The sequence below is a fragment of the Phalacrocorax aristotelis genome, chromosome 1 (genome assembly GCF_949628215.1).
Source record: "Phalacrocorax aristotelis chromosome 1, bGulAri2.1, whole genome shotgun sequence".
Taxonomy (NCBI): Eukaryota; Metazoa; Chordata; class Aves; order Suliformes; family Phalacrocoracidae; genus Phalacrocorax; species Phalacrocorax aristotelis.
In genome coordinates this window covers 202,942,352-202,969,658 of record NC_134276.1, presented here as the reverse complement: position 1 = coordinate 202,969,658, position 27,307 = coordinate 202,942,352, and the positions used below count along the sequence as shown (strand labels likewise).

The 27,307-nt window shown below is 40.1% G+C and overlaps 1 protein-coding gene across 2 annotated transcripts; it reads left to right on the top strand.

Moving 5' to 3' along the window:
• The first annotated feature begins 1,384 nt into the window (after positions 1 to 1,384).
• On the top strand, positions 1,385 to 24,899 carry BCAP29 (B cell receptor associated protein 29). 2 transcript variants are annotated; one of them, XM_075081369.1, is made up of 9 exons: positions 1,592 to 1,629; positions 2,059 to 2,163; positions 2,268 to 2,512; positions 4,908 to 5,008; positions 7,140 to 7,290; positions 11,737 to 11,872; positions 14,534 to 14,645; positions 22,399 to 22,499; positions 23,923 to 24,899. In XM_075081369.1, exons 4-9 carry the CDS (start codon positions 4,924 to 4,926, stop codon positions 23,959 to 23,961), a joined length of 624 nt encoding a protein of 207 aa, XP_074937470.1. In that variant the 5' UTR covers positions 1,592 to 1,629; positions 2,059 to 2,163; positions 2,268 to 2,512; positions 4,908 to 4,923; the 3' UTR covers positions 23,962 to 24,899. The 2 variants fall into 2 exon arrangements, with proteins under 2 accessions (XP_074937469.1, XP_074937470.1); XM_075081368.1 differs by lacking the exon at positions 2,268 to 2,512 and having other exon boundaries at positions 1,385 to 1,629.
• Positions 24,900 to 27,307: the final 2,408 nt, after the last annotated feature.

Below are 27,307 nucleotides of genomic sequence, written 5' to 3'. Positions count from 1 at the left end.
TTCATCCAGACGTTGTTTGGCAGCAGCTAGGAAAATGTTACCACACTGGCTTCATCCCCAGGCCACAGACCTGGGAAATTTTAAGTGTAAACAGTTTCAGACTGTGAGCGGTTGCAAACAACTCTGCTCAAAACTGCTTATGCAAGAATTTCCTACCCCATTTCAGTTCAGGTGGATTAGAGTAACAAACTACTATTTACAGCATTTATTTTGATGGAAATTAATTGGGACAGAATTCCCAAAACCAGATACCTGTGTCAAGAGGGCTGGTGATGCCCAGCTAGACAAGGTAACCTCTTCCACCAGCAGCACCTCAGGATCTGTTAGGCTGCAGACAGGGCAATCAGCTGCTATGGGGCCCTGGCCTGAGCTGGCTGAACAGGGTGCAGAAAACTGGATATGACGTGTGAAATTGCTGAATGTGACATGTACCAGTGTGAGAAGCTAGCAAAAGCTACAGATAGCGCTGGGAAGGATGACTGGATTTCGCCAGTGGTTAAGCGGGAGTTACGTGAAAAACAACTGAACCACACAGTTAACTGGAGAGTAATTTTGAGGGTCCTTTTTGGAGCTAGGAACTTGTAGGGCCAAGAGTGCCCGATAACCATACCAGTACCTCAGTAACACCACGTAAGGCCAAGACTGCCCAAGTAATGGTATCAGAAATACTGGATGTGGGTACAGATAGCAGCAAAATTGGGAAGAACAGGGAAAAGTGATTAGGGGACAGTTGTGCAGGGGCAAAGAAGGGGAGTTACAATGGTGGCAAAAGAGATGGTCAAGAAATGGGAAAAGTGGGTACCGAGGTACAGAAATAATGTGCTTGGAGCCTGCTGTACTGATAAAAAAGCACCACACAGGACAGTAGAACAGGGTTTTCTGAAGGAATGTTGTTTTATTCGTGAGGTCCAAACTGGCCTATTTGACAGCATTTGAGACTGTTCATGGTTGTTATTTGTGGTGTCTGTATGAATACTGGGCCTACTTTCCTTGAGAAAATATGTTTACAGGATCTTAATACATTAAGGTAGTGTAATGCATGGGGGGGGGCGGAATGGACAGACAGGCGCAGTATTTTAATTAAATTTCAGAAGTTGATGAGCACGCTAGAGAGCAGAGTTGAAGTCCCCGATCGAATAAGCTCGAGTCACGGAGCGGTGGGATGATACCAGGAAGATCCCGCAGCCAAACGCTTACAGCCATTCTCCAAATGTGAAAAAGATACCGCTTTTAACCTTTCTCAACACGTAGATCCCGGCACTTTCCAACACAGGTGCGGCCCCTTAGTAAATTCACGGCCACCGTCAGGTCCGGCTGCCCCACACAAACCCCTTGGCGGTCTCCAGAGCCCGGGGAACTGGGGTGGCGGCCACGGGTGTCCTTTGGGGCGGGGGGAAGACGGCGGAGAGCCTGCGGCTCCCCCGCGCTGGGAACAGAGGTGCCCCACCGCCCTGCCCGCCCCTCTCCCCGGCTGGGACGGCGCCCGCCCCCACCCCGCCCCGCCCACATCCGCCCCTCAGCGCTGGCGGGAAGGACCGGCGAGGCCCCGCTCCCAGCCCCATCCTGCTCCCCGCCCCTTTGAGAGCCGCTCGCCGCCATCGGGCTCCGCCGGGCGCTGGTGCCGAGGAGGTCGTTAACGGGAACGGGGCGGGCCCGGGGCGCCGCAGGCCTCCCCGGCTGTGCAGGGGGGAGCGGGGGCGGCGGGTAGCAGGGAGGGAAGGAAGGAACCGTCGGCCTGCGGCACAGCCGGGGTGCGGTCTCCTCCCGGGGGTCCGGCTCGGCGCTGCCCGCCGAGCCAGGCGCGGCGGCGGTGAGGGTCTCGGTCCCGGTCCCCACCGCTGTACCCCCGGGGCTGGTTGGGGAGGGGAAGTCAGTACAGAGGGACGTTCCCCCCCCCTCCGCCGTCCCTGCAGTTAGGTTACTCGGAAATACTTCCCTCTGCAGCTGGGCGGCCCGAGGCGCGGCGGCCGGGCCCGCGGGGGCTGCCGGAGCCGCTGTGGCGGTGGTGCCGGCGGCCGGGGCGCCGCGGGCCCGCCTGAGCCGCTCCTCCCTCCGCAGGCCTGCCGGGACCATGACTTTCCAGTGGACGGCGGTTGCCGCGTTCATGTACGGTGAGATAGGAGTAATCCTCCTGCTCTGCCTGCCGTTTATCTCCCCGCTGAGGTAGGACGACGTGGGCTGGACACCCCCACCTCGGTCTTCTCACTGGTTTGGGTTTATTTTACATTTTGGTTTTTATAAACACCGAATTCTGCATTTTAAACTAGCAGTGAAGTAAGCTGAAGGAATGCTGTTCGGGACTTGAGTGTCAGGAGTTTCAAGAATCGTAAGCCTCTCTTAAGGAGCTTCATGTTTGCTTTGCACGCACTGCTGATTCATCCGAGCGACAGCCGGGGCTCCCAGGACCAGCCCCATCGCTTTGCTTCAGCAAGCGGGACGTCGCCTCCCAGCCTTCCCTCTTTGGAGCAGCCAGCGTACGGGATGGCACCTGGCTTCCCTTGCTGTGAGCTCAGTAAGAGACGAGAGGACGGTGCTGCCTTTTCAGGAGTTGTTTGTCAAGTTTGTGAGGAGCAGCTTTACAAGGTTCTGGTGTACACTAGGCATTGTGGGTGATGAACAGATAAGAGACATCTGATATTCAAAGCTAACTGCATACAGCATGTGTAGGGGCTGGAAGGAATTTTGCAATTGTTTGTTTTAAAACGCAGACTTCAGCTTGATGCAAAAGGTTCAGGACTGCTGAAATGAAGACTTCTATAAACATATAGATTAACAAAATAACACTTTTGAAACACAACACAAACATTAATAAAAATAATTCATTCTTGTAAAATAAATGCCCTTAGTAAGGGAAAGAAACAAAATATATTACTTACTCTTATTGTATGCAAAGGTCTGGCTTACAACCTTACCTTAGGATTGTTTCCTGTAAGTAGCTCTTCAAATTTGGTAATGTTATTTTTATTTCTTTGTAAGAAATAGAGAGCTACCTTCTTGTTGAGAAGCAAGAGAAACAGCTATGGCGTCTTCCCAGAATATCAGTAATTCTTAAAAAAAAAAAAAAACACAACACCCACAAACCCAAGTAGGATAAAAGCCTTAAAGCTGTTCAAAAAAATTGCCATTGTCTCAGCGTTGTATAAAAGCTGTTACATGCTTGTTTTGTGCCTCTTTAGATATATTTAGAATGAAGAATGCAGCTTTTACTGTAACATGTTAAGGAACAAACCCTAAAAGTGAAAGCGCTAAAACCTGGATGTGAAAGTGCTCTTTAAAGCTTTGGTTTACTTGCTTGTCAGTCTCCAAACAGGTTGTTTGCCTCTTTTGTGCCTGCACGTTTTTTTGGATAATGAACTCCTTTTCAGATTTGCTAACAAGCTTTTAAGTTCCTGGGGAATAAGTAAGTTGACAATATAAAAATGCAAGTGGGCAAAAAGACAGAACTGTTACTGTGGCACCTCTATAGTGGTGGCCAGTATAATAATTTGGAAGGTTATATTTATATAATATTTAGGTGACTTCTGTCACCAAAAGGAAATGCAGCATTAATAAATGTGAGTGTCGATACTTGTTGAGGAAAAATAAGCATGAAAGTATAACATAGGGAGACTTTGCAGTAAAGAGATCTTATTTTTAGCCTGAATATAACTTGGCAGTATAGTTGTCTAAGGTCATACCTCAGAATCACTTCTTAAGTAGAGATCAGTATGAAACTTGGAGAATTGCATGTTTAAAGAGTGAGCGAGTTGGCTTTGTTTGAGTTGTAGCTTGGTTTAATTAAAGTAAGCTTTTTGGTTGTTACAGATTGTGTCTGTCTGCTATAAAGAATTCAGATTACACTAAAAGATACGAGGTTTTTACACATACAGTGTTAAAATATTTTAATTTTTGCTGGTGCAGAACCAGAAGGAACCATTGGAGATGATGCTACAGTCTAATTTAAATTAGGTTCATAGTAGGTTTGAAACTGCTTTGTTAAAGGACAAATTTTAACAGTCTCTGGAAAATGTAAATACTCTTAAGAAAAGTTGGAAATTTTACCTGATATAATCAGATGATGACTAGAATGCCTGTGTTACATCCCTATTGCTTCATTTTTGCAGTAGCACTAATTCTAAGCTGCAGCAAAGGACAAGTACCTGCTCTGTTGTGGTCTCTTGTGGGTTTCAGTTCATTTGAACACATCAGATGTTCTGCATTTGTGCTGCAAGCCCGAATTCTTGCAGAGCCCTCCATGCAGTAATATTGAATAGGCAATTGATTGTTTAAACAAAATAAAATAATGGTCTTCACCACCATTGGACCTCTGAAGTTGCTTCCTTAGCCAACAGATTTATGCTCTTGAAAGAGGTTTTAACACTTGACAAAATATAAACATGAGAGTTGTCCTTTTGTTGTCATCTCCAAATTAGAATGTAATGACAATCCTCGTACATTATAATTATGCAGTTCATCAATGTAAAAGATAAGCCTTCTGAATAAGGATGGTGGAGGTGATGTTAATTTGTGGAGGGCTTTTATTTTATTTGGCAACAAAGAGTATAAGCAGGTAGAAACAAAAATGATGGAATGGGTTTTACAGTCTTTACCCTGTCCTTGAGTTTATTGTGTTCAGCCCTGACTACAAAGTAATGCTAGCCAAAGTAAAAGCTAAAATAAAACTTATCTGGAGAGTACCCACTATCATGCAAGAAGTTTTCAAGTTGAACCAACTGTCTTTGTATTGACAAGAAACAAGAGAGGTAAGCAAGTTGGATTGTTGGAAAAGCTATGTTTACCTCAATTATATTGCAGCTGTTTAGAGACCTTATATAAGTCTCATATCAATAACATAGCTCTCTTGTGAGGTTATTATGCTCTTCGTTTAGTGTTTAATTAATTTTGAATAACACAATGCTATTTTACAGATGGCAGAAAATTTTTATGATTCCTCTATGGAGCAAACTGGCAGTGTTTTGGAACAAGATGTTCCTTACGATAATAGTTCTACTGATCGTCTTGTTTCTTGGTAAGTGTTAAATGATTTCTAAACAAATGGGGAAAAAACCCTGATATATGGAGTTAATGGTATATGGAGTAGATCAATAGAAAGGATTCAAGCCTGATGTAAGTCAGCTAATTTGTTTGAGCTCTGCAATAGAATGGAAGAGGAGAGGGCTTATACTCATCTGTGTTGGGAACCCATCTGCAATAGTAATACAGTAGCAAATGAGGAGGGAAATGGAGCTTGGTCTAGGCTGCTGCTTGGTTTCACTTTCACACAGAAGTGAATGAACTTGAAGTATTTGATACCAGAATTTGGCAGAGTTGCTCAGTGTGCAGTAGATGGCACTCTTTCTCTTGGTTGCTGTTGAAATAAAAGACCATAAGAATATATCGAAGGACTGGGCTGCTTGAGTACTTCTGCTCAGCACATACACAAAATAGCTGTTGGCTACATTTGGTATGAGTAGATCCTAAGGCCTATTAGGCAAGAGTAAAGTCTTCATGAAACTGGAGCTTGAATGACAACCGTATGCCTGGCTGATTTCATTTAACGTCTGTCCTGACAGTTTTGTGTGGTAAGTATCTCCTGTATTTATTCAGTGATAGAAGTAGTTCTCCATGGATAGGAGAGAAAAGTTTCAAGTGCCTTACAATGAAAATGCTATTTAATTCCAAACTAGTGAAAATACAAAGAAAAAATTTGTGGGTTTTTGTCTGCTGAGAGAAACATACAGATGCACTACATGAATAACAAAGTCAGACCAGACTGCAATACTGTATTCCTAATATTAAAAATGTTCTGACTGTGCAAATAAACATTTATTTTTTTTTTAGGTTATCTTTAGTGTTATCTTTAGAAGTAGATCCTTCAGTAAATGGCTTAAGGCTGAGAACCAACAGATTTTATTCTCATTGAAAACCAATTGAAATCTTTGACCAAAGTTTGCTTTTGAGTTGGTGATGATTATCGATTTTGCTGAAAGATAGATTTGGGCTAAAATAAAGCAGTGGTGAGATGTGTGCCCCATAGCATAACATGATAGGTTACTGCAGGACTAGAATCTTCCCATAGCACAGGGATTTGGACTTTGTTTGGTCTTAGTCTTTGTTGCATTGTTTGAAGTTTCACTTAAAATCTTCTTTTTTTCTTATCTCTAAATAACTTATGAACATAAGAGACAGTCATAAGTGATGTTACTCTCACGCCTTTCTGTGGAGTTGATTTTGTCTGCTTAGAGAAATGCAGCAGCAACTGGATAACACATAGCCAAAATATTCTGCAAGAACAGATAATGTGTCATTAAATGTGTATTTTTGATGGTCTGTAGGAAGAGATTTTAGGTGCTCTGTTGGCGTTAAGTATGTATGATGACCTTAACTTTGCAGATTGTAATGTGAACTCTTAACAGGGTTAGCTTTTGGTTTTTTTGTAGACGTAAGTCCTAATTAATTATTTTGTCCTTTGAAAAGCACTGGCAGTGTATTGGCCCTTCTGCAGAACTATCAGGAGTATATGATGGATGAAGGGAAGCTTAAAGATAGGTGAAGGGCAGGTGAAAGCAAGCTGAGGTGTAGCCTATCCCCTCTGCTCTGTTTATGTTCAATGCTGTGTTACCACAGTATTCCCGTTTTGGTGGATGTTATATCTTTTTCCCCTTTCTGAGTCAAGCACAAAGTAGAGACTTGCATCATTGCGAAAATACATGGTTATCTAACAAACTCCATATGAGGATAATGCTTCAGAAGGCATCTCTTTTTCCCTTCTTTCTGTTTTCTCACTGTTTGTCTACTGGATGGATTTTAATTCAGTTGTCAGCAGTGACATTTTGATGCTGTCCGTACGGTCTCTGGTAACATTTGTAGAATGTGTTGCTTTGGCCTGATCCCTGGGCTGGGTGCAAGTGTTGGAATTGACAGTTCAGGCATATTTAGGGCAATGTTGTGGCATATCTCTGGCATGTGTTATGTTATATTGCTTCACTGATTTATCAAGACCTGTCTTTAACATGTATGGAAAACATAAGTGTTGTCACTATTTGTTCCATGCCTGTTTGCTGAGCAGAAAGTCCACGTACGTATTTCTAGTACTATGTCTGGCTTATCATACATGGTGCCTAGAACTGTGAATAAGAGCAAACTGTTTTTGTTTGCAGATGCTGTTAGAGAAGTTAGGAAGTACTCGGCCATTCATGTGAATGAGAAGGCTGCAAATATCAATGCCCATGCCTTTGAACATATTCAGATGAAACGCTTCAGGTCGCAAAGAAACCTCTATCTCTCAGGTTTTTCCTTGTTTTTTTGGCTGTAAGTATAACATCTTTTCTAATTTCTACATAGCATGTTTTCTTACAGGAACTATCGCACAAAGTAATGCAGCTATAAAAAAGATCAGAAGGCTAATTGCAAGAGACTAAAGAATTAAGTGTGAGCAGATTGGCTACGAGGCAAGTAAGATCAGAGAAAATAATCTTACAAATGTTTGATGATTGGAAGGATATGTGAGCAACACATGGAAAGAAACATTTTAAATGTTTGAGAGAACATGTATTTTGCAGAACACGTTTCTTCAGGGAATACTCATTTCCTTCCTTAAACTTATGCCCTATGTTTTGTTTGGTTTTTTTGAACACAGAAAACAGGAATTAAAAAACCTCAAAAACTAAAGTACTGTTAAATAATATTTTGCAAGGAGGTGGTATTGCATCCTGCTGTGTTAAGAAGCAAAGCTTAGGTCTGATTTGAACCACTTCATCTAAAGCCTAAAGTTAGGAACTGTAGGGTAGTGTTCCATCATCCAATGGGAGTTCCACGTATTATTTCAGATCAAGCACTTTGTGGCAACTGGCCTGCTATGATGTTATGATCTTAAGTGCAGTATCCCTTTCAGGATGTTTAAGCACAATGAATAAAACAGCATAATGAAAAGGATAGCTCTGTCCTGCCCAGCAATAGCAGTCAAGACTACCTGTCAGTCTTCACAGTAGCCACAGCAACCTGCGGATCTTCTTAGCTGGGCAAGGAGCACGTGAATTAATTGGACACAGATAATGTGAATGAATAGAAACAGACGTGTTGGTCAGGTGATTTCCTATTTGTACATTTTTATGGTGATACTGGGCAAAGAATGCTGGCCCTCTTCTGAATTCCTTCAGTGAGCTGCTTGACATTGCCTAGATACGCAAGAGGAACACAGAACAAGGAAGTGCCTGGAGTCAGACTTCTGACAAACTTCTTCCACTTGGAGTCATGTATGGCCATTTCAGCTGACCATTGAGGAGCACTGTACATAAAGAAGTGTCAAGGAAAAACTGGTACAAAACCTGAGCAGGAAGACTTTGTAAAAAAGGGAGGTGGCTGTAGCCTTTCACAATAGTGGTAGGAGTGCATTATGTTCTTTGTCTTCCTTCAGAAAGGTTAAGTAAATATGAACAAATACATTTGTGATCCCTGCTCCAAGAGAGGAATAGCTGGACTGTGTCCTACACTACAATTGGAAGCTGGTCCCCTGGGATCCTACTCCCGCGCAGCTTTCAGGGAAGAAAACTTGTCAGGTGGCCCTCATAGGTTGTGTAGTGGATAAAAGTTCTGCTCTGAAGAGGTTTGCTTAAGGCCTTTTACCAAGACTTAGAAGAAATAGATGTTCCTACAGTACTGGCTAGATGAAAGGATGTTTCTTAGTCGAGCTATTATACTTACCTATTAAACAGGCAAAATTTCTGTCAGAGGAGGAATAAGGTATTCCTTGGGTTGCCTTATCCTACGCTGCTGCTGCCATCACTCAACCAAGTTAAGACTGCATGTAGGTGTGAATGGGTACTTGGATGCCCCTGGTTCATTCTTTGGGTCAGTTTTAATTCGTTTTAGCACATCAGCCAATAGGAGAATTCCAGAAGAGCGGTGGGTGGAGATTCCCAAGATGGAGGAGGCTGGAAGCTGGTCACTTCTGGCAACACAACAAAAGCTCATCTCCATCTGTGGTTCACCAGTTGCAGAACAGTGGGTACAGGTGAGGAAAATGGCCTATCAGTGGAGATATTGGGGCCAGCTGAGCCTTCATCCACCAGCTGTCTGCACAGAAAAGAGGGTCATAGTTGCCAGAGGCTGTTCCCTAGGCAGGACAGAGGGACCTGTCTGCTAATCTGACTTGATGTCTTAGGAGATGTGGAGAGCCTGCCAAGACTTATCTGGCCTCCTGTTACCCTGTGCTGAACCAGAGAGGGATGAGAAGGGCTGAAAACAAAAGCTAAAGAAGACATGGGCCCACTGCTCAGTGGGGCAGGGACCAAATGACAAAGGATGTGGAAAAGAGTGCAACATCAAGTGTTTCATTACCAACACTGGTAAGGTGTGCTGTTTGGCCTCACAATTCTGAGCCTTCTAGGAGAATCGGTGGCGAATGTAACATGACCCACAGTAGCAGAAGATGCAGCTAGGGACTCCTTAACCAGATTGGGCATATACAAGTCTGTGATCCTAGGGTGGGATGCATCCTTGCATGCAGAGGGAGTTGGCCAATGTCATTGCAAGGCTGTGCTCTGTCATCTTGGAAAGATCATGGTGATCAAGGAGGATGCTGGTGACTGCAAAAAGGCAAACATTGCACCTGTTTTCAAGAGGACAAAAAGCAGAATGTAGCAAACTAGAGGCTATTCAGCCTCACCTCTTTGGAAAGGTTACAGATCAAATCTTACCCAAAGCTGTTTCCAGGGACATGAAGTATACAGTGACTTGGAACAGCCAGCACAGATTTACTGAGGGGAGGTCATGCCTAATCATCCCTGTTGCCTTCTGCAGCAAGATGACTGGCTGTGTGGATGAAGGGCAGAGCCGTGAATATTGTGTGCCTTTAGCAAGGCCTTTGACATAGCCTCTTGTGGTATCCTGATAGCCTAACTGTGGAGGGATATGGGCTGGAGAAGTGGTGAAAAAAGTGGATGGAAAATTCCCAGGGCCTTAGGGGTCCCAGGATGAGCAAATTCCTGAGGGGCACCACCTGGGATTGGTACTGGGCTCAGTACTGTTAACAACCTAGATAATGGGATTGACTGTGCTAGTCAGAGTACCACACCAGAGTGGTTGATATCTTGGAGGGCAGGGCTGCTATTCAGAGAGAGCTAGACAGGTTGGGTAAAGGTGCTGCCAGAAATCTCATTAAGTTCAGAAAAGGCAAATAGAAAGTCCATCATTGTAAGGGAGAATGACGTACAGCATCCAGGCTGGCAACTGACTGGCTGATGGGGTAGAAAGCAGTTTTGCAGGAAGGGACCTGGGGATCCTGGTAGACAGCCAATCGTGTATTGAGCTGTAATAGCAAGGCAGTAGACAGCAGGTCAAGAGAAGTGGTTATTCCCCTCTATCTGATACTTGTGGTATTGCAGCTGCAGGGCCATGTCCAGTTTTGACTCCCCAAAATACTAGATTACTGCAGCGGTGTACCAAGAAGGTTGGGGGCTGAAACAGGTGACCAATGAGGGAGCTTGGCTTCAGCCAGAAAGAGAGACATTGAAGGGAAGATCTATTGCCTTCTCCAGCTGTCTCATGGTAGGATGTAGAGAAGATGAAGCCATCTCAGTGGATCCACTCAGGAATGACAAGGGGCAACAGGCCAGGAGCCTGAGAAATTCTGACTTGTGGTATAAAGTACTTTTTCTACTATCAAGAGCAGTCAAACACTGGAACAAGGACCCTGAAAGACAGTGGAATCTCCATCGTTTGAGATGGTGGGAACTCACCTGGGCAACCCTCTGAGCAAACTACTGTACCTGTCCCTGCTTTGGGCAGGAGCTTGGACAGGATGACTTCTGGAAGCCTTTTCAACATAGGAGATTCTGTGATTCTGTTTCATAATGATGTTTTATTGACTCATGACTACTGCATCTATAAATTAATAAGCAATAGTAAAACATGCTAACCCTTGGAAAAGTAGTGACATGGGGACCTTAACTTCTTTATTAAAACCAAAAAAAATTAACAAAATGAGCTTTCAGTGAAAAAGCAGGGAGGAGGACTTACCCTGAAAGCCAAAAGGTCTACTAATATGCTTTTGGTTATGAAAAGCCAATTACTTGGATTTTCAAATTTCTTTTGAAGAGATAGTTATATTAATCCAGCCTTTCCTTGATTTAGCAACATACTGCTTTTGAAAGACTCCCAAGATGAATAATGAAAGTAGTGATGCAAAGAGGCAATTACTAGATCAAATCAAGGGAGGTATTTGCAAAGCTTAGATTTGAGGTGCCATGAGTGCTGACATTCATGCATGTTCTGATTTGTGCAATATTGACAAAGTACTTTGAAGATTAATATGCTCACATTGCTAATCTGATTCTTGTAAGGCCTTTTATAAAGTTGCGTTCGTTCTTTTGGGGTTGGTTTGTTGCTTAGGTCTTGTATTCAGAGATCCATCCTATTGAAAACGCTAGGTCATGTAGGAGTATTTCAGCCTTTAAGCAAGCAGGTTTCTGACGCCTTAATGGCTGAGGGTTTTTGGGAGGAGAAAGGTTCTGCATCAGGTAAAAATCAGATTTTTGATGAATTAATATCTTCTCAGTCTCTTATTTTACTGTTATTTGTCATTGATGAGCCTGGATGTTTCCCTTCAGGTGCTTAAACAGTCCTCTTGTGGTTCTGTTTTCACATCTAATGCAGAGAGAGAGAAAGAGAAAAGAAGTTGTTTTGGGTTTGGCAAGTTTTTTTTGTTTTTAATTTGTGCTGTGAACTACTGTGCTGTTCACTGTGTTTCTTCACCAGTGTATTGAGACGTACTATTACCCTTCTTACTCAGTTGGCAAAAGGGATGACATCTCATGCAGCTCTGGAAACGCAAGTAAATGATGCTACTGAAGCAGCCAAAAAATACATGGCAGAGAATGAAAGGCTACAGGAGGTATCTTTGAACTTTTTTAGTTATTTTCTTATAAGCAAGTAGTTAGTAAAAAGTACTTTAGGGATGGTTTCCTGCTGTATAATGTTTGTTATTTTTTTTTCTTCTGGTGGAAGAAGGAACAACAATGTTGTTAAAATATGTAATTTCAGTAGCATTTTCTTCACAAAGGAAATGAAAGTAATCCAAATAAATGAAGTTCTGTCTTTCCAGTACACATTTCATCAAAGTAGTAATATATCCTTAAAAATATGTCTTTGAATTTAGTCATAGCAAAGTAGAGGGAGACACTAATTTTATTCTCTTTGTCCTAAATGATTGGCTGTTTAGGTCAGGGCTATAGCAGTCCAGTACAGAAAAGCCTACAATATAGCTGTTCTCGTGCTGTCTGTTTCTTCTAAATAGGATTCGCTCCAGTCTTGGAATGTCTTTGCTAACTTGTAAAATTGGCCTTTTGTATTTATTGTATCTTGTATTCTCATATATATTTTTATGGTGGGTCAGCCAATTTCCTAACACCTTCCTTTCTCAGTAAGGTGCTACAGTAGTATTAATGACAATGTTACCAAAAATTTATTTCGTAAAAGAACCACCAATGGACCAAAGGTGAGTTACTTTTATGAGAAGAATGGAGAAAATGAAGCTATCGTTGTCTGTTGTGGTTCAATATACAGTTGTATGCAGTAAGTCAGCAAAGGTAATAAAGGTAAATGTATGAAATCTTTTCTTGTAATTGATTACTTTCATTTCTATTGGAAGAGATTGAGCCATAAGCTAGAGTGCAGATATCCAGGGTATGAAGACTTTTACAGTATTCTTCAGTCTGGCACATTGTCAAAACAAAATTAACTCCAGGTGTGTACAGGTTTCCTTCCAGTTTGTTTGGAGCAGTGTCTATGGTTACCTGCACTGTAATTTTTTTTTGTAATAAATCTTCAGACAAAGAGAAAAGACTCTGGACAAAAAGTACTAGAAGAGATGCAAAAAAATCCAGTTCTTCAAGAAGAGGTGTCATAAAACAAGGATCAGTAGAGTGTGTGTTAGATATTTCCCACATATGAAGTGATTCCAAAATTTTGGGATTTGGTATTTTGTCAAAATAATCCAGACTTCCAGACTCCCTCCCTCAGCCATGGAATTTGTCTCTTTACTGCATACTGGTACTTTTTTTTTTTTCCCCTCCCCCTCTCTGTCCTGTTGGGATTTGGCCAAAAGTCCTCTCTTTGTTCTGCTTTCACATTCTCTTAGCAACACATTCTCTTCGCTGCTTGTAAGTGGTAGCCAGAAACTGGAAACTGTATTCCTGTCTGTTTCTATTTGTGTTTGACTGCATGGTTTGCAAAAACAGTGGTAGTCACCGGTACAGCCAGCATGCTGAGGCTGGATCTCCACTGCGCTGGAGATACAAAGTGTTCACAGTTGCTTTATTTTAATTTTATAGAGATCCTATGACTTAGATTCCTCTGTGGCTTGGCCCCTGCATTTGCGTTCATTTACAAGCATGCTTCATTCCACCATCAGAGACAGACAAGCAATTCCATATAGAGCACTGGCTGTAAGCATAAATACTGTAAGCTTACTCTAGTGTACTAGGTCTGCACTGCCTCCTGTTCAGAGGTTCTGTGGAGCACAGGACTTAAGATAAAACTTTACAGAAATAACTGTTTGTGTATTAATAGAAAGAAGGGAGCACAAAGGGAGGCAATCTGTGGCCAATTTAATGACAAATGGACTGTGGTTTTGTTACCAGCCGTCAAATGCAATCTCTGCTCTTTGGTTAAATTGCTTCTAGAATATTTTCTTCAGCTCTTTTCTTTGGATTGTTTACCAGTCTCTCTGAACAGTTCTTTTCCTTCTTCCTAAAGGAATCTTTCCCCTCTGCTCACACCTGTGCCCAGTGAACTCTGATATCATGAGCTCACCTAGCAGCTGTTCATCTCAGTTGTTCTACTTTTTCCCATTAAGCATTTACCACTTCTTTTGCCATTTTCATAACAGAGGTGATGCTTGGTTGGATAATAGAGGCTATATGTGCAAAGGGTTTAATTATGGGGTCTAATCCTTAATGTATGATACTTTGTTATCAATAGCAATTGCCTTAATGATAAGACTGTGCATAAGTATAGTAGTGCCAGCATTTTTGGAATACAGGGATTATATTGCTCTTGCGTCTAGTATTTACAGGGCTCTTCCTGCATCCTTTCCTAGTTTTTTCTTGATTTTCAGTGGAAATCTAATCTGGCTATTGAGGTATTCTGAAGATTGAAGAAGTAGCTGCAAACTTACAAGGAGAGATTTGTGATATTTTTCCATTATTTAAATTGGAATAAGTTATTAGAACAAGTTGCACATGAACATGGCAGTGTTCTGTCACTTGCAGTCCCAGCGTATGTATTCTGGAAAAGTGATTTATAACCTTATAAACTTACACAGGAGATAATGCTGTATTATTACAAGTATGCCATTACTTAAGACATTGAGGGTTTGGGGGTTTTGGTTTGTTTTTTTTCCCCCCTCCTAGAATGACTGAGAATCTGCCTGTGTCATGTTGGCACTTGATAAAACCTGTAGCTTTGTAAGGTCTCTGACATTCTCTGGTTGTTTGGCATTAATATCAGACTAACAAAAACAAAAATTAATTTTAGCAACGGTGGTTTTTAATAGGCCTTGAGTGAAAAAGGAAGCAGTAAAAAGAAAGAGTCAGCAGAAGCAATTGATAAAAAGTTGAAGAAGGAAGTTGAACATTTGAAAGCAGAGCTACAGAAGACCTCAAATGGTAAGTGTTGGTTAGGACTTCTTTGCAATTAAGAGAAAGATTATTTTGACACTGGATGTCAAAAATTTATTCATGGTATAGCATTAACTACATCAGTTTACAGAACGCTTGGCTTGGGGTTCTTTACACTTGACTAGGAACTGGAGAAACATGCCAATGCCATCCCAGATTTTAGTAAATGTTTTCATTATGAAAATGTGCACAGTGTAATTTGAACATCTTAGTTAAATTGTGACTATTAATAAATTGAACTGATCTATTTAAGTTGTGTTCACTTGTCTTCATCAGTGACGTGACCAGGATATGGAATCAATGGCAGGTTGCTTATAGGTATCAGGTTGATCTTTCATGTCATACATATTAGCCACTCTCCCTGTATAAATGGGGAGTATGTGGTTGAGGTTTTTTCTATAAAGTAGGGTTTTGGTCAGGCAGCAGAAAAGTCCTTGACTAGTATTCTAAATTCACATATCTCCTGCAGCAGAGGTGTTAGATTTTTTTTAATCTTTTTTTTTTTTGTCTACAAGGAAACATGCGGTGCAATTTGTAATATAATACTGTTGTTAGCAGCTTCCATGTTTAAGGTTTAGGTTGTCAAAACTGCTTTCTTGGCAACACAAATTGAGATAGAAGCGGATCTTACCTGTTTGGTTCTGTCTTACTGGGATCTGTCAAGGTGTGTGATGCTTATGAACACCTCCTCATCTGAAATTAGTATTTTTGAGATAACACTTCCTGTGACCTTGTAAGCATTAGTCAGATGTTCAGACTGTAACAAAATACACGTTTTGGTGGTACCAGATAGCATGTTGTCATCAAAACATAGCGCTGCTTTCATATTGCATGGCACTGCTACAAAGCTGTAAAAATAACAACAAATATTTCAGTAATCATTTTTAATTGTCCACTGGGAAGACAAACGAGAACTGTAGAACAGCTGTTTTCAGCTCTGCTTGAAGCAACAAGAATCTTTAGAGAGTCTCATTAGTTCACGTTCTCAGGCAGGTTTGATTTGTGGGTTTTCCCCCTCCTGCGGTTTTCTTAAAGAAAGGGGGGAAGGCTGCCTTTGAAGTGACAGGATCAATGAAAACCTTAAATGCATATGTTTTATTTAAACTAACTGGTGGTATGTAACACTAATATAATGTAAGCTTTTCAGTGAGGAATGCTAAAGAAAGCTAAGGAATAAATAGATTTGCCACATGCTGCTTTGGCTGCATTCTCCTTGTGAGCTATTGTCCATCCAAAAGACATATAAATTAAGGCATGCTTGAGTCTTTTGTTAGGGGGAAAGTAGGGGAGAGGGTCTTTTTAAGGAATGAATAAGAAAATATTTACAGCCCTTCCCCTGATACAACCCCGCTCATTGCCAAAACTGAAAAGCCCATGATTACGTTAATTACCACCTTCAGCTAGATAGTGTTAAGGTATGTCTGTCTTATTTTTGGGTAAGTTTTCTTATTTTTTAAATTATTTTAAGCAAAGTGATAGCCAGAAAGCTTAAAGTACTTGATAATAGCCACATCTGTAGACACAGCTTTCTATGGAGTGTTAGAGATTTAATGTCAATTGAATTTACTGTTTTCTTTTGAAACTTCTGCAACTGTGCAGGTGAATGTTGAGTTTCATGCTGTGTAAGTGTGAGCAATGCATTATACAGTATCAAAGTTGAGATTGAAAAGCTTGTTTTACCTCTTTTTAACAATTTGTTTCATGTCACTAAGCTCACATGACTAAAGTAACCTTTCCTTTGTGTTTGGAAAATTGGGGGGGGGGGGAAGGGAGTGAAGAGTATGGGGTGGTGTCACCTAGTAATGAAACAAGGCAAAACTATAAAAAGGCAAACTTCACTAGTTTGGGGGTTTTTTATTTATTTTTCAGCTATAGTATCAGTAAGAGTCATAAATTTGGGTTTTGTTCTTGTTTGGCTGGGTTTGGGGTTTTTTTTGCTGCTTGGATGAAAAACCAAATATGATCTTTTTCACAGAGCAGTTTCAAATACCCATTGCTCTGGTCCAGTACGTTTGTTAAGCTACTTACACATGGCTATAGGGTGATATATTACTTTATAGTAGGCCAAGTGTTGAAAGGTGGGTTACCTCAATAGAGTGGCACCCAGGAGGGGTCCTAAATATAACAGGTTCCTAAACATAAGTCTGATTCATCTTTAAATAACTCAGTTTAGTATTAGATTAGTGCTGTGACTTCAAGGAAGATCCAAATTTTCTGTAAGTTTTTGGCAGAGAAAATACTGCATGTCTCCTTTTTCTGAAGTTCTGACTGAAATTAGAGTGTAGACAGTGATTATTGCAGACTCTGAGAACACTCATCTCCAGTTCTTCAGCTTTCTACCCATTACAGGAAACAGTCTACCTTATATTTTTTGTCCACTTAACCATAAGTGAAATCCAAACTTAGGAAGACATTTTGCCACCTACTGTGCTCTGGGCAGGTGGGGAGGAAGAATGAAAATACAAGACAGAGAGACTGAGTAGTGAAATTACTGAAGTCTGAGGAAACGTTGGAAATGAATGACAAAGATTTCAACCAAATTTGTTTTCTTTTCAGACTTGACTTTCCTATCCCCCTTGATGCGCTTTTTTGCTTTATTGTGGAAGTGAAGGAAAAGGGGCAGTTTTTCACTAATTTATTGCAGACCCGCATACCAGGGGCTTTATAGGCACCCAGCAGCGGGGCTAGCACTTTCAGAGCCTGAATCCATTTCTAGCATACCTGGACATGTAATAACATGACTGTTTAGAAACCTTCCAAGGTAGTATTTCATTGATACACTTGTATATTATGAAAAATGTCTAACTGATACCTAGAAATATACATAATCCTAGTAGCCCCCAGTGCAGATGTGAGAATGTTTCTTCTGCTACACAGTAGACAAAATTTCTAACAAAATGTTCATTCAGATAATTAAAGGCTCTCAGTATGGCTGCTGGTCTCAGACCTACAGAAACTTTCTGGGGAAAGAAGAGATGTTATGATATTGCTTCATTTTGATAGTTTTGAAAATTATCCAAAAATCTACAACAAAACAACCTATCTGCAACTGGAGATGATGTCAGAGTATGAGAGAATTTTCATAAAGGAGCTGTCCTTACAGCGATCCTTGGGTTGGGGACAGGAACAGGACTTCTGGTCCATTAACTTTCTTTTGTCGCTCACAGATCCCACACTGTGGAAATGCTAATATGTGAACATCCATTTGGTATTATGGGACCCTTTGGGCAGGAGAGAGACTTTGGCAATGCTGTACCACCTTCTATCTTGGGTCTTTTTTTTTGTGATACTGTCCTAGTGTATGGTAAAAGCTACAGCTTCATTTACACAGCAGAAATCTACACAGAACAGCTAGTATTGATCAAGTCTTGCAGCGGAACACACTGGTGGCAGGCTCCTGTCCAGCTCATTGACGCCTCAGTCTTCTAATAATATTTCATGGCAAATGACATGCACCTAAAGTTTCTGCCTGCATCTGATGGAGCATAACGGGCATTGCAGTCCCCAGCATCTGTGTGTGGTTACCGACCTGTGACCTTATTGCATCTTTGAGCTGAGTCCTTGTAGTGCCATGCTGAGACAAAATTCAAAGACCATTTCTTTGTCTCTGCTGTCAGGATTTCATATTGTGAAATGTGTACTGACTCACCAAAGTAGTTTAGGTGCTTTTGAACTTTAGTTCAACTTTTTCTGAAAATACTTTATATGTAATGTTGTCATAGGCATACAGTAAGGCAGGAGGAAATTCTGATGAAACTTCCAGGCATCCTTTAATGAGGTTTGTTCTGTGCACGGAATGTGTCACAGGAGTGCTTCGTGTTTCATGGTTGCATGGTGCTATAGGAGACAGGAGTAAGAGAGCAACAATCATGTGGAGGGCTGGTTTTGAAACAGCTTTTAATTGTTGACTATTCTAGAAGATACACATATACAAATGTACAATTCTCACTTAAATGCTAAGATTATTAGGTATTAGAATGAAACAATACAGACTCTGGGAATACACTTTATAGAACTGTTGCCAGCGAGAGTTCAGCTCGGCCTTTGTGTTGCCAAGCCAGGCAGGCTAGTGCCATGTATGAAAACTGTATTTATGTTGAGCTCCACTGAAGTGCTCCAGTTTTTGAAAACAAACAAATAAACAAGAAAACCTCCCCAAAACCTGAACTAACAGCTTTCTTTTGTAAGCCAGGAATAGGAGATACCAGTTAAAAGAATTGGCCACAGCCTCATGTTGTTTAGCAAATGGCAAAGTGAGGTTTAGAAACAAAGTCCATCTTTCTTAAACTTACTTTTTAACTGTGAGATCATAACCTTGGTGGGAGCCATTACACAATGTCACATGCAACAAGAGCTGATATGAATATCTGTCAATTCAAAGGGATGGCACTGCATACAGCAAGTATGGTTTTGTTATACAAGGCTGTTTATGCCATCTGAAGATGCTGTAATATTCCTTTTATTACAAAATTTCCTTCTGAGGTTGCAAAAGGTACTTGGAGCAAATTTGTGGGTAATTTGTTGGCCCTGCCTTTTCTTTTTGAACTTTATCTGGCCGTTACATCTTAAGGAGAGAATTCAGAATTAGTATGGAATTACTTGACTGGAGTTGTGTTCCCGGCTTTACAGCGTATTTGTTGGCAAATCTCTTGTCCCGTCAATGCCTAAATTCTTAAATGTGAATAGCTCTTTCTCAACTTGAAGACTCTTGAAAGAGAGGGATCTTTCTTAGTCTTACACTAGTCCAAATCACTTGGATTTTAGACTTGTATTGTGAGCAATGCTAATTTAAGTTCCAGATCGTTTCCTTAGTAGCAAGCACTGCAACTCAAGTGATTTAGTCAGACCAGGACTAGTAGTTGTGCAGGGAAATGCCCGAAGAATCATTGGTTGCTTTTGTTGCTGTTTGGTTTTGTGTATCTCCTGTAACAGGATACAGAGAATGTGGTAAGGGAAGGACAAGTTATCTACTTCTCCCAGACTGCACATGTGACATTAGTTTATGGACCTTCGGTCACACATTAAGTGTAAAGGGCTGAAGTTTTCCATAAATGTCGTGTGTTGATATACTGCCCTACGAATATTCTGTTGATTTTTCTTTGAAGGGAAGGGAATGAAAAAGGATGGCCCACCTCTCACAGGACTGAGGCCAGATTCCAGTTTTGGGACTGACTGTTCCTCTCATTAGTTGCATTCACATAGAAGCAGCATTCTCACCTCCTGCCTGCTCATGCATTTACTCGGTAGGAGCTATCAGCTGCTGGGTTTTGCTTGCTGCCGGTCCAGCTGTTCTGCCTCCTGTGAGGCAAAGTAACAGGGCAGATGGAAGTCAGAAATAACTGCCTGTATTGTGCATACAAAGGACCTTCTGTTTTCTGCTGTATCAGTGTTCATGTGATGCAATCCATATGAAACAATATGCCTGTACAATAGATTTGGCTGCACTGCAGTGTTCGTGCAATGGCAAAATAGTTGAACACTGATGTATGGATGGTCTCCATTGCTTGACAAGAAGACATCCAGAGAAGTTGGCACACTGGGGAATTCATGTTGTCAAAGATGTGATGCTCCTTTTTATTGTGTGGCCCCAACAGGAATGAGTCTAGGTTTGGTTTTTCTGTTTTGTTGTTGATTTGGTTGGGTTTGTTTTGGTTTTTGTTTTTTAGCTGTTTTTTTTTTGCATAGCCAACACAGGTGGAAAGTACAATCTGTTCTTTGCCTTTTCTTCTAGGGTTAGATGAGGTATTCCTGTCATACATCTGTTTTAGTCAAAACATTAAAACAATGCAGTGACTTGTTTGCTTTCTTGGTTTGCAAATACTTTCACATACTTTGTTCATGTTTTAAAGATAGAGTAGTTTTTAGTTGAAACTACAGTACTGTGCTACTGCTTGTAAACAGCTAAGTAGTATTAGATCAGTAACATTGAGTCACTTCTATAGAAATTATATATCGTTAATTTGTACTATAACTATGTAGAAGAATTCTTAAGCAAAGGCAAAATTTAGCTTTCTAATTAGCAGATTCTTGAAGAGCCAAAATGGCATATGCGTATGTGTTTTGTCTACAACTTAAAAATTAGAAGCTTATCAAATTATCATGTTTGTTTTAGAGTGATTTCCAAATTTTACTGTTGAATATTTTAAACAGTACAAGATCAGAGAGAGAAAGAAAATGCAATGGGTTTGACTTGTCAGATGTGTGGAAATCATGGTTATTCCAAATACCAAAATCTTTAGAAAATATTTTTTTATATTTATGCTGTCAAGAATGCATTAGAATGAAGGATATCTAAGTATAGAAATGAAAAAGAAAGGATGTGAAGAGATGGGATGAATTTTTGACCATGTTGGAATCAATAGACGTAAGTGTCATTACCTTCAGCAAGCCACAATTTCAGGCTAGGTAAAAGTCCTATTACTGGAAAACCACTTGCAGGCTTTTAAAATGAGAATTATTTTGAATCTATACATTCAAAATAGTTAAAAATAGAGGAAATGCTGGGGAAGGGAGTCGTCGTCTTTGCATGTAGGAGAGTAGTCAAAGCTCTCGTGTCCTGATGTTTCAGGACCTAGCTCTCAAAGTGAACCATGATTAAGACCAGAGTGCTTGTAGGCTAGGGTGCTTAACAAAAGGCACATCTAGCTCCTTATCTTTTGAGACAGGCTCTTCCAGAGGTGCTGAAATTCTTGAGTGTCTTGTCTCAGGGAGCTCACAGTTGAAGTATAGATCCATATTTTTGGAACAAGGAAAACTACAAAAGTTTTTATTTGTACAATTGAGATTTTTTTCTTAAATATGGCTGTGTGAGGCAGCCTTATAGGTCATTAACAACGTTTCTCTGTTCTAGCACGAATAAATGTTTTGGGGTATGCCTGTGCTGCTACAGTAGAGAAATATAAAGATACCTGAGAATACCTATAGGAGAGGAATATAAAAATGTCTAATCACCTTACTGGAATGCTTATATAACAGCCTAGGAATAATGGCTTTATGAAACTGTATACTGATTTACTCTACATTGTAAATTGTCCCCTATGGAGTCCTAGGCTGTTCTGTACTGCAGCATAGACATGCTCTCAGGTTATTGCTGTTGAGATTGTGAGTAGAGTAATAATCACTTTTTCTCCTGTTAAAAACCTGTTCTCAGTTGTCTGTCCTACCACCACCATTTCTGCCTTCTCATCCATGAAGCGATGCTTCTAATGAATTAACTCATGCATGGTAAAATATATAGCAGGGTGAAAAGGGAGGGTCTGTGCTCCTATAATAATGTATTATATTCTTCCCCCCCTCCCACTCCCCATTTTATAGACAGCCTCAGTTGCTTTGGTAAATCTTGCCCAGCATTTGAGTCCCCTCTTTGTTTTAAGAGGGCTGACGGTTTTGCTTTTGGGGTTGTAGAGTTCTGTTTTTCTAGAACAGTCTTCTGCAGCATGACAGAACACTGTAGTCATCACTAACTTGTCACTTCTGTCAACAGTTTATCTGTCTTGCCCTTACCTTTCTTACAGCCCCTTCCTGTTCCTTGTGCTGCTCTTCCTGGACACATGGCATTTTCTTTCCCCTCCCTGTCCTGCACGTCTCATCCTCTGTCCATCTGTGATGCTCTATTTTAAACTTGGGCTTTTTTTTTTGAGGAAGGACTGTCTAGTGCAGTGGAGCCCTAAAACATAACTAGGGCTCTGAGGAACTGCAGGAATACAAGTAATAATTAAAACACTAATTCTGAATTTTACAGCTCTCCACAAGGCAAATAATGAAGTGATTGCAGTTAAAAAGCAGTCTGAAGGCCTTAAAAGAGAATATGATCAACTGATGAAAGAATATGAATGGCTTCAGGTAGGTGGTTCTAGATTGCTGTATGAGCACGATGTTCTGAAATTGTACCAGCAAAATTCTGCTTGTTGGGTATTTGTTATGCAAGAGAATTTACCAAAATCTTTATTATAGAACAAAGTTACAATGGGCAGCACTCCTTGAACTTCATCAAAAAAGTAGAATTTTATTTTTCAGGGACTGGACAGCAGAGCTATTAGCATTTTCTTATTTTTTTGCACTTCAGCTGACAAAGCTCAGGTCATCAAGAGACTTGATTTTGCTGTCACTTGGGAAATAATGTTCAGATAGTTTGTATGTGATGATCAAACTATCATCATGTAAAAAAATTATAGGAGTAGTGTGTGTGGTATATACATCAGTTATATGAGTGATTTTATTTTGTTTGCTCTTTAAACATGCTTTTGCAATGCTGGATGATAAGTGTTGCAATACTGTTGATATGCAAGAACAAAAAGAAAAAATTAAAACCAGCAAACAGCTTAGGATAAAAACAGGCTAGTTCAAAAATTCAAGCTGAAGTGCAAAATAAAAAAAGAAACATAGCAAGCAAAAGCTGAATTAGCAGTTTGATTGGGTTTGCATATGTGCATGGCTATAATACCCATAATATATACAGTAATTATTTCTGGTAGAACTGGGAGCCCTGCTTGTTTTTAAAGTTGTCTGACAGATGTTTATATGTTTCTCCAATGCCTACCATCTGCCTCAGAATTCAACCAAAAATCAATAAAAATGAAAGTTAGCCTGTTTACAAGTAATGGTCTTGGGAGACAATAAATAATTGATGTAAAAATTATGGTGACCTGCTTTTCAATAAAAGCTGTTTGTTGGTCCTCTATTAATAAAAAAAAGCAAATTTGAGCTGGTTATCTTTTTCCTCTACCCTGTGAAGCCACTTACTGATTCCCAGCTTCACCCTATTACAGAGATTGCTCAGCTGATCTCTGTGTTCGAATTAGGACCACCATGCATGTCTTATCTTTGTTGTGCTTCCTTGTGTAATAAGCCATAGCAGTCCTGCATTTCTAACAGTCTTGTGGTCTAGAACACACATCCTTACGGTTTTCTGTGTTTACCTCTGAATGGAAAGAACAGAAGGTACTGAGCACACAGTAGGTGCAGCTCCTAAGGATAAATCAGCTGATAGCAGAAAACATTTTCTGCTATCAACTGATTTATCCTTGAGTTTGCTGGACAGTGCAGCATGAACAAGGAGCAGAAGGCAGCTGCATGGCCGTTACTGTACTAGGATCAGAAGCACACGTGTTACGTGGGGTAGTATTGATGGCACTGAAACTCTGAAGGGTGTAGAGTGAACAAATCAGGTATGACTCCAAGGGGGCAAAAAGTGGAATCAGTGTGGTGTCAGTGGTTTCTGATCTTGCCAAACATAAAAAATTATTTTTAATCTGTCTCTTTTCAGGGCAGTTTAAATGAAGCAGAAGACAAGAAAGACCTGTAGGTGCATCTAAAATGGTTGCTTCAATGTGAAGAGGCTTGTGCTGTTTAGGCTCCTGATGCATATCTGAAACAAAACCTGACTTTTCTGAAAAGCACATGTGCTGCAGGTCACTATTCAGATGCATCTAATATATCTTGGTTGCCAAAATATTCTGTGTTGCAAATAAAATGTTAAGTGGCTTACCTGATTTACCATGGAGATTGTCACTGCTCTTGTGAGGAGAAACTTGAAAATCTTTCAGTCCCATCTGGAGCAACAGGACTGTTCTCCAAGCTTTTGCCTTCCAGAATGGTAATAGATCGTGCGCCATTTGCTTGTAGCGTTTGAGCGAGGCTGTATATCAAGCTGTATCATAAAACCACAATTACCTAAACCTCCTTTGCAACATCTCTTTGGAGTCTTCAGAAATTCAGTTACCAGTGTGTTAAAGAAGGCTGAAAGCTTTTCATCAGCCATTCCGCTTCAGTGGAAAATTGAATGACAATCAATCTAAGGAAAACAAAGAAGGAAAACTGCATTTCTAAATCCATCTCACTAGCTTGTGACTTTCACTTAGACACATGGATGAGTGTATTTTAACAAATAATATTTTGCATGCCTCTGGTTTATTTCTTTACTATATTGGGTTACTTCAGTTTTCATAACCAAATTTTGGGTTGGTTGGTGTTAACAACCTGTATTTTTACACTGTTTACATCTGTGTACTGTGTATGTGCCACCTAACTTTGCCTTGCTAAGTAAAAATTCTTTTTAAATGTAGGTACTTGGGTTTGGTTTGTTTTGTTTTCATGGATACGATACCTCGAATAAATGTGCACTGTTTTGCATAAGCCCTTTTTGGCATTCAGAAAGCTGTTCAGAGTTTCTTTTTTTGTTGGTTCCAGTTTATATTTGAAAGTTGGATATGTTTGTTATATTAAAGGGATTGTTTAAGCTCATGAGTTTCTGGGTTTATTTGTGTAAAACTCTCCCAATATACTGTCTCGTCAGAGTTAATAGGGATATACACAAAGAACAAAATACACTTCTAACTTGGTGATATTTAACTTTTCCTGGAAATACACCCTTCTTCATAGGGGTAGTTTTGATTGATCTGGAAATAGGATTTATTTTAGCTTAGAATTTAAACATAGTGTATGAAGTACTATAAAGCATATTAACATAGCATATTAAATAAGTATGTATCTGTTTTAAAAAAAATACTTCATCCTTGCTGAAGTAGTACAGAATGTGTTCTCAGAGATTCTACGACACTGGAGATTTGTTTATTAGTATCAAATCTTTCAGGAGAAGCTACAGATTTTAATACCTGCATACACACAGGTTTTGATGATGTAGTTGAATGCCTTTTTTTTTTTTCCACCCTCCCTGTCCCCCTTCTGAAATATTTAAAATTATGGTGGAATGTGATCTCCGGTCTCATCTAAAGACTGTGGTTGGAAGCCTTAGAGATGTAGCAGTCTGCTGTTTTTAGTAACGGAACTAAAAACTGACCTGTTTTCCTTACTTTAAGACCCAGAACAAAAGCAAATTTTATTTATTATTTACTGTTGTTATCTACTCATTGAATTCCAAGCATTTCTTCCTATAGTGCAAGTAAATAATTAGGTAGATAATTAGCAACCTACAGTGAAAGACATCATGCACTGGACTCTTCATCCCTAAAAAATTATTCTGGAAAAAAAATAACATTGACCAAAAATGAGGTAGCTATGACTGCACTGATAGTATGAATAATTCTCCTTGAGAAGGAAGTCTGAATGCTTTACAGTATTTTTTTTGCTGTACAGCATGACTGAAGCATGCAGGAGTGCATAGTGGTATGCACTGCTCCCTCAGAACCTGAAATGATGCCTGCTATTTTTAAATGTGCAACATGGTACTCACACGCAGCCCTCTGTAACTACATCAGTCACCTCAGCCTAGCAGTGTCCTGCTGGCTGCATGGAAGATGGGGATCTACTTGTTGAGGGATTGAGAAGACAACAGCTTAAAGTAAAACAAAAAACCCTGCCTATCACACCAGAGAGAATGTTTCCTTAATCAAAAATTAGAGATTGCTTAAAACCCACAGACTTTCTACTTTGCCTCCAGTCATTTTTTCTGTCATGTCAGTTAATTGATTTCCCTGACAGAGCAGAACATGGCCATCGTCATTTGGCTACTTGTATGTGGTAGATGGTCACACACATTTGACTGAGTTGCATTATCACATGCTCAGCTCTTTGGAGTCTCAGATTTGTTAATGTAAAAATCTTTTGTTATACAGGTTGAAAGTATTTTCTAATACCTGCTCTGTAGAACTGTAGTCTTGGAAAGAGCATGTTTCTTTCGTAAAATTAGAAGTCTAAATAGTATATCTAGCAATTGCAGTAGATAGAAAGTCTTTCAAAATATTTTGTGTTTCCATTGTTTCACAATACTTTATACACATTCAGAGCCTGCAGGAGCCTGGGTTGATCAACTTTAAGTAGTTTCCTCATTGGTAATGTTTTAAGTTATGGTTGATATACAGGGAAGGAGAGAATAAAAATGTCATGTTTTCAACTCCTGATATTTCAGGCTGTTTGGTCAGATTTTGGTCATGTTTGCCTGTTTCATTGGAAAGAGCTGAAGAAAAAGTTAAATCTCTACTAATACCAATGGAATCAAAATTACTTCTGTACTTACGTTTGACAGTGGATTTAATTCTGGGTATGTCTCCAGAAGTAAGAATTTAGAGCTCTTTATACTCTAATGTCAAAGTAATTGGTTGGTTTGGAGCTTTTTTCCCTCTTTACAAAATTAGGAACATGCATTTTCCGTACTTCAGCGGAGAAGCACAGGAGAGAGTGTTAGCTCTAAAAATATTTGCACAAGTTTAACTGATAGTAGCTTGCAAAAAAAATTGAGATCTGTTTTCTTTTTTTTTTTTTCATAAATCCCTTTTACTGCTGAGTCAAGAAGGCAGTGAGGTCATGGTGGATGTATGAGAACTGACCTGAATATTGATAGACCTAGCCACATACTTCAGTGTTTCCTTGAATGAAAGCACCCTTAGCAGGATGTTTTTCCCTTTTTCTATTTTTGCAACAAACACCTGATGATATGTCTTCTTTAATAACATAACTTGTGCACAGTCTGTTCTGAAAATGTGCTCTTGCAGTAGCACTACCTGCGTTTGCTGCCACAATAGTCCCTAGCGATGTGACCTCATTGAAAAGACACTGTCCTTTCCTAGCTGATTTTGAAGGGTGAAAGTTCTGGTTTTTACTAAGCCTTGAAATAACATTTGTTTTCCCAAATATGAAGTTATTATAGAGGTATTACATGACTGCCTCAATTCTCGAGTGTTCCTTGAAATACT

Excerpts from the sequence above, each read along its gene's own strand:
- BCAP29 (XM_075081368.1), top strand. The coding sequence starts at position 2,072 with ATGACTTTCCAGTGGACGGCGGTTGCCGCGTTCATGTACGGTGAGATA. Across the intron at positions 11,873-14,533 it reads AGAATGAAAGGCTACAGGAG|GCCTTGAGTGAAAAAGGAAG; the intron begins GTATCTTTGAAC and ends GGTTTTTAATAG. Across the intron at positions 22,500-23,922 it reads AAGAATATGAATGGCTTCAG|GGCAGTTTAAATGAAGCAGA; the intron begins GTAGGTGGTTCT and ends GTCTCTTTTCAG.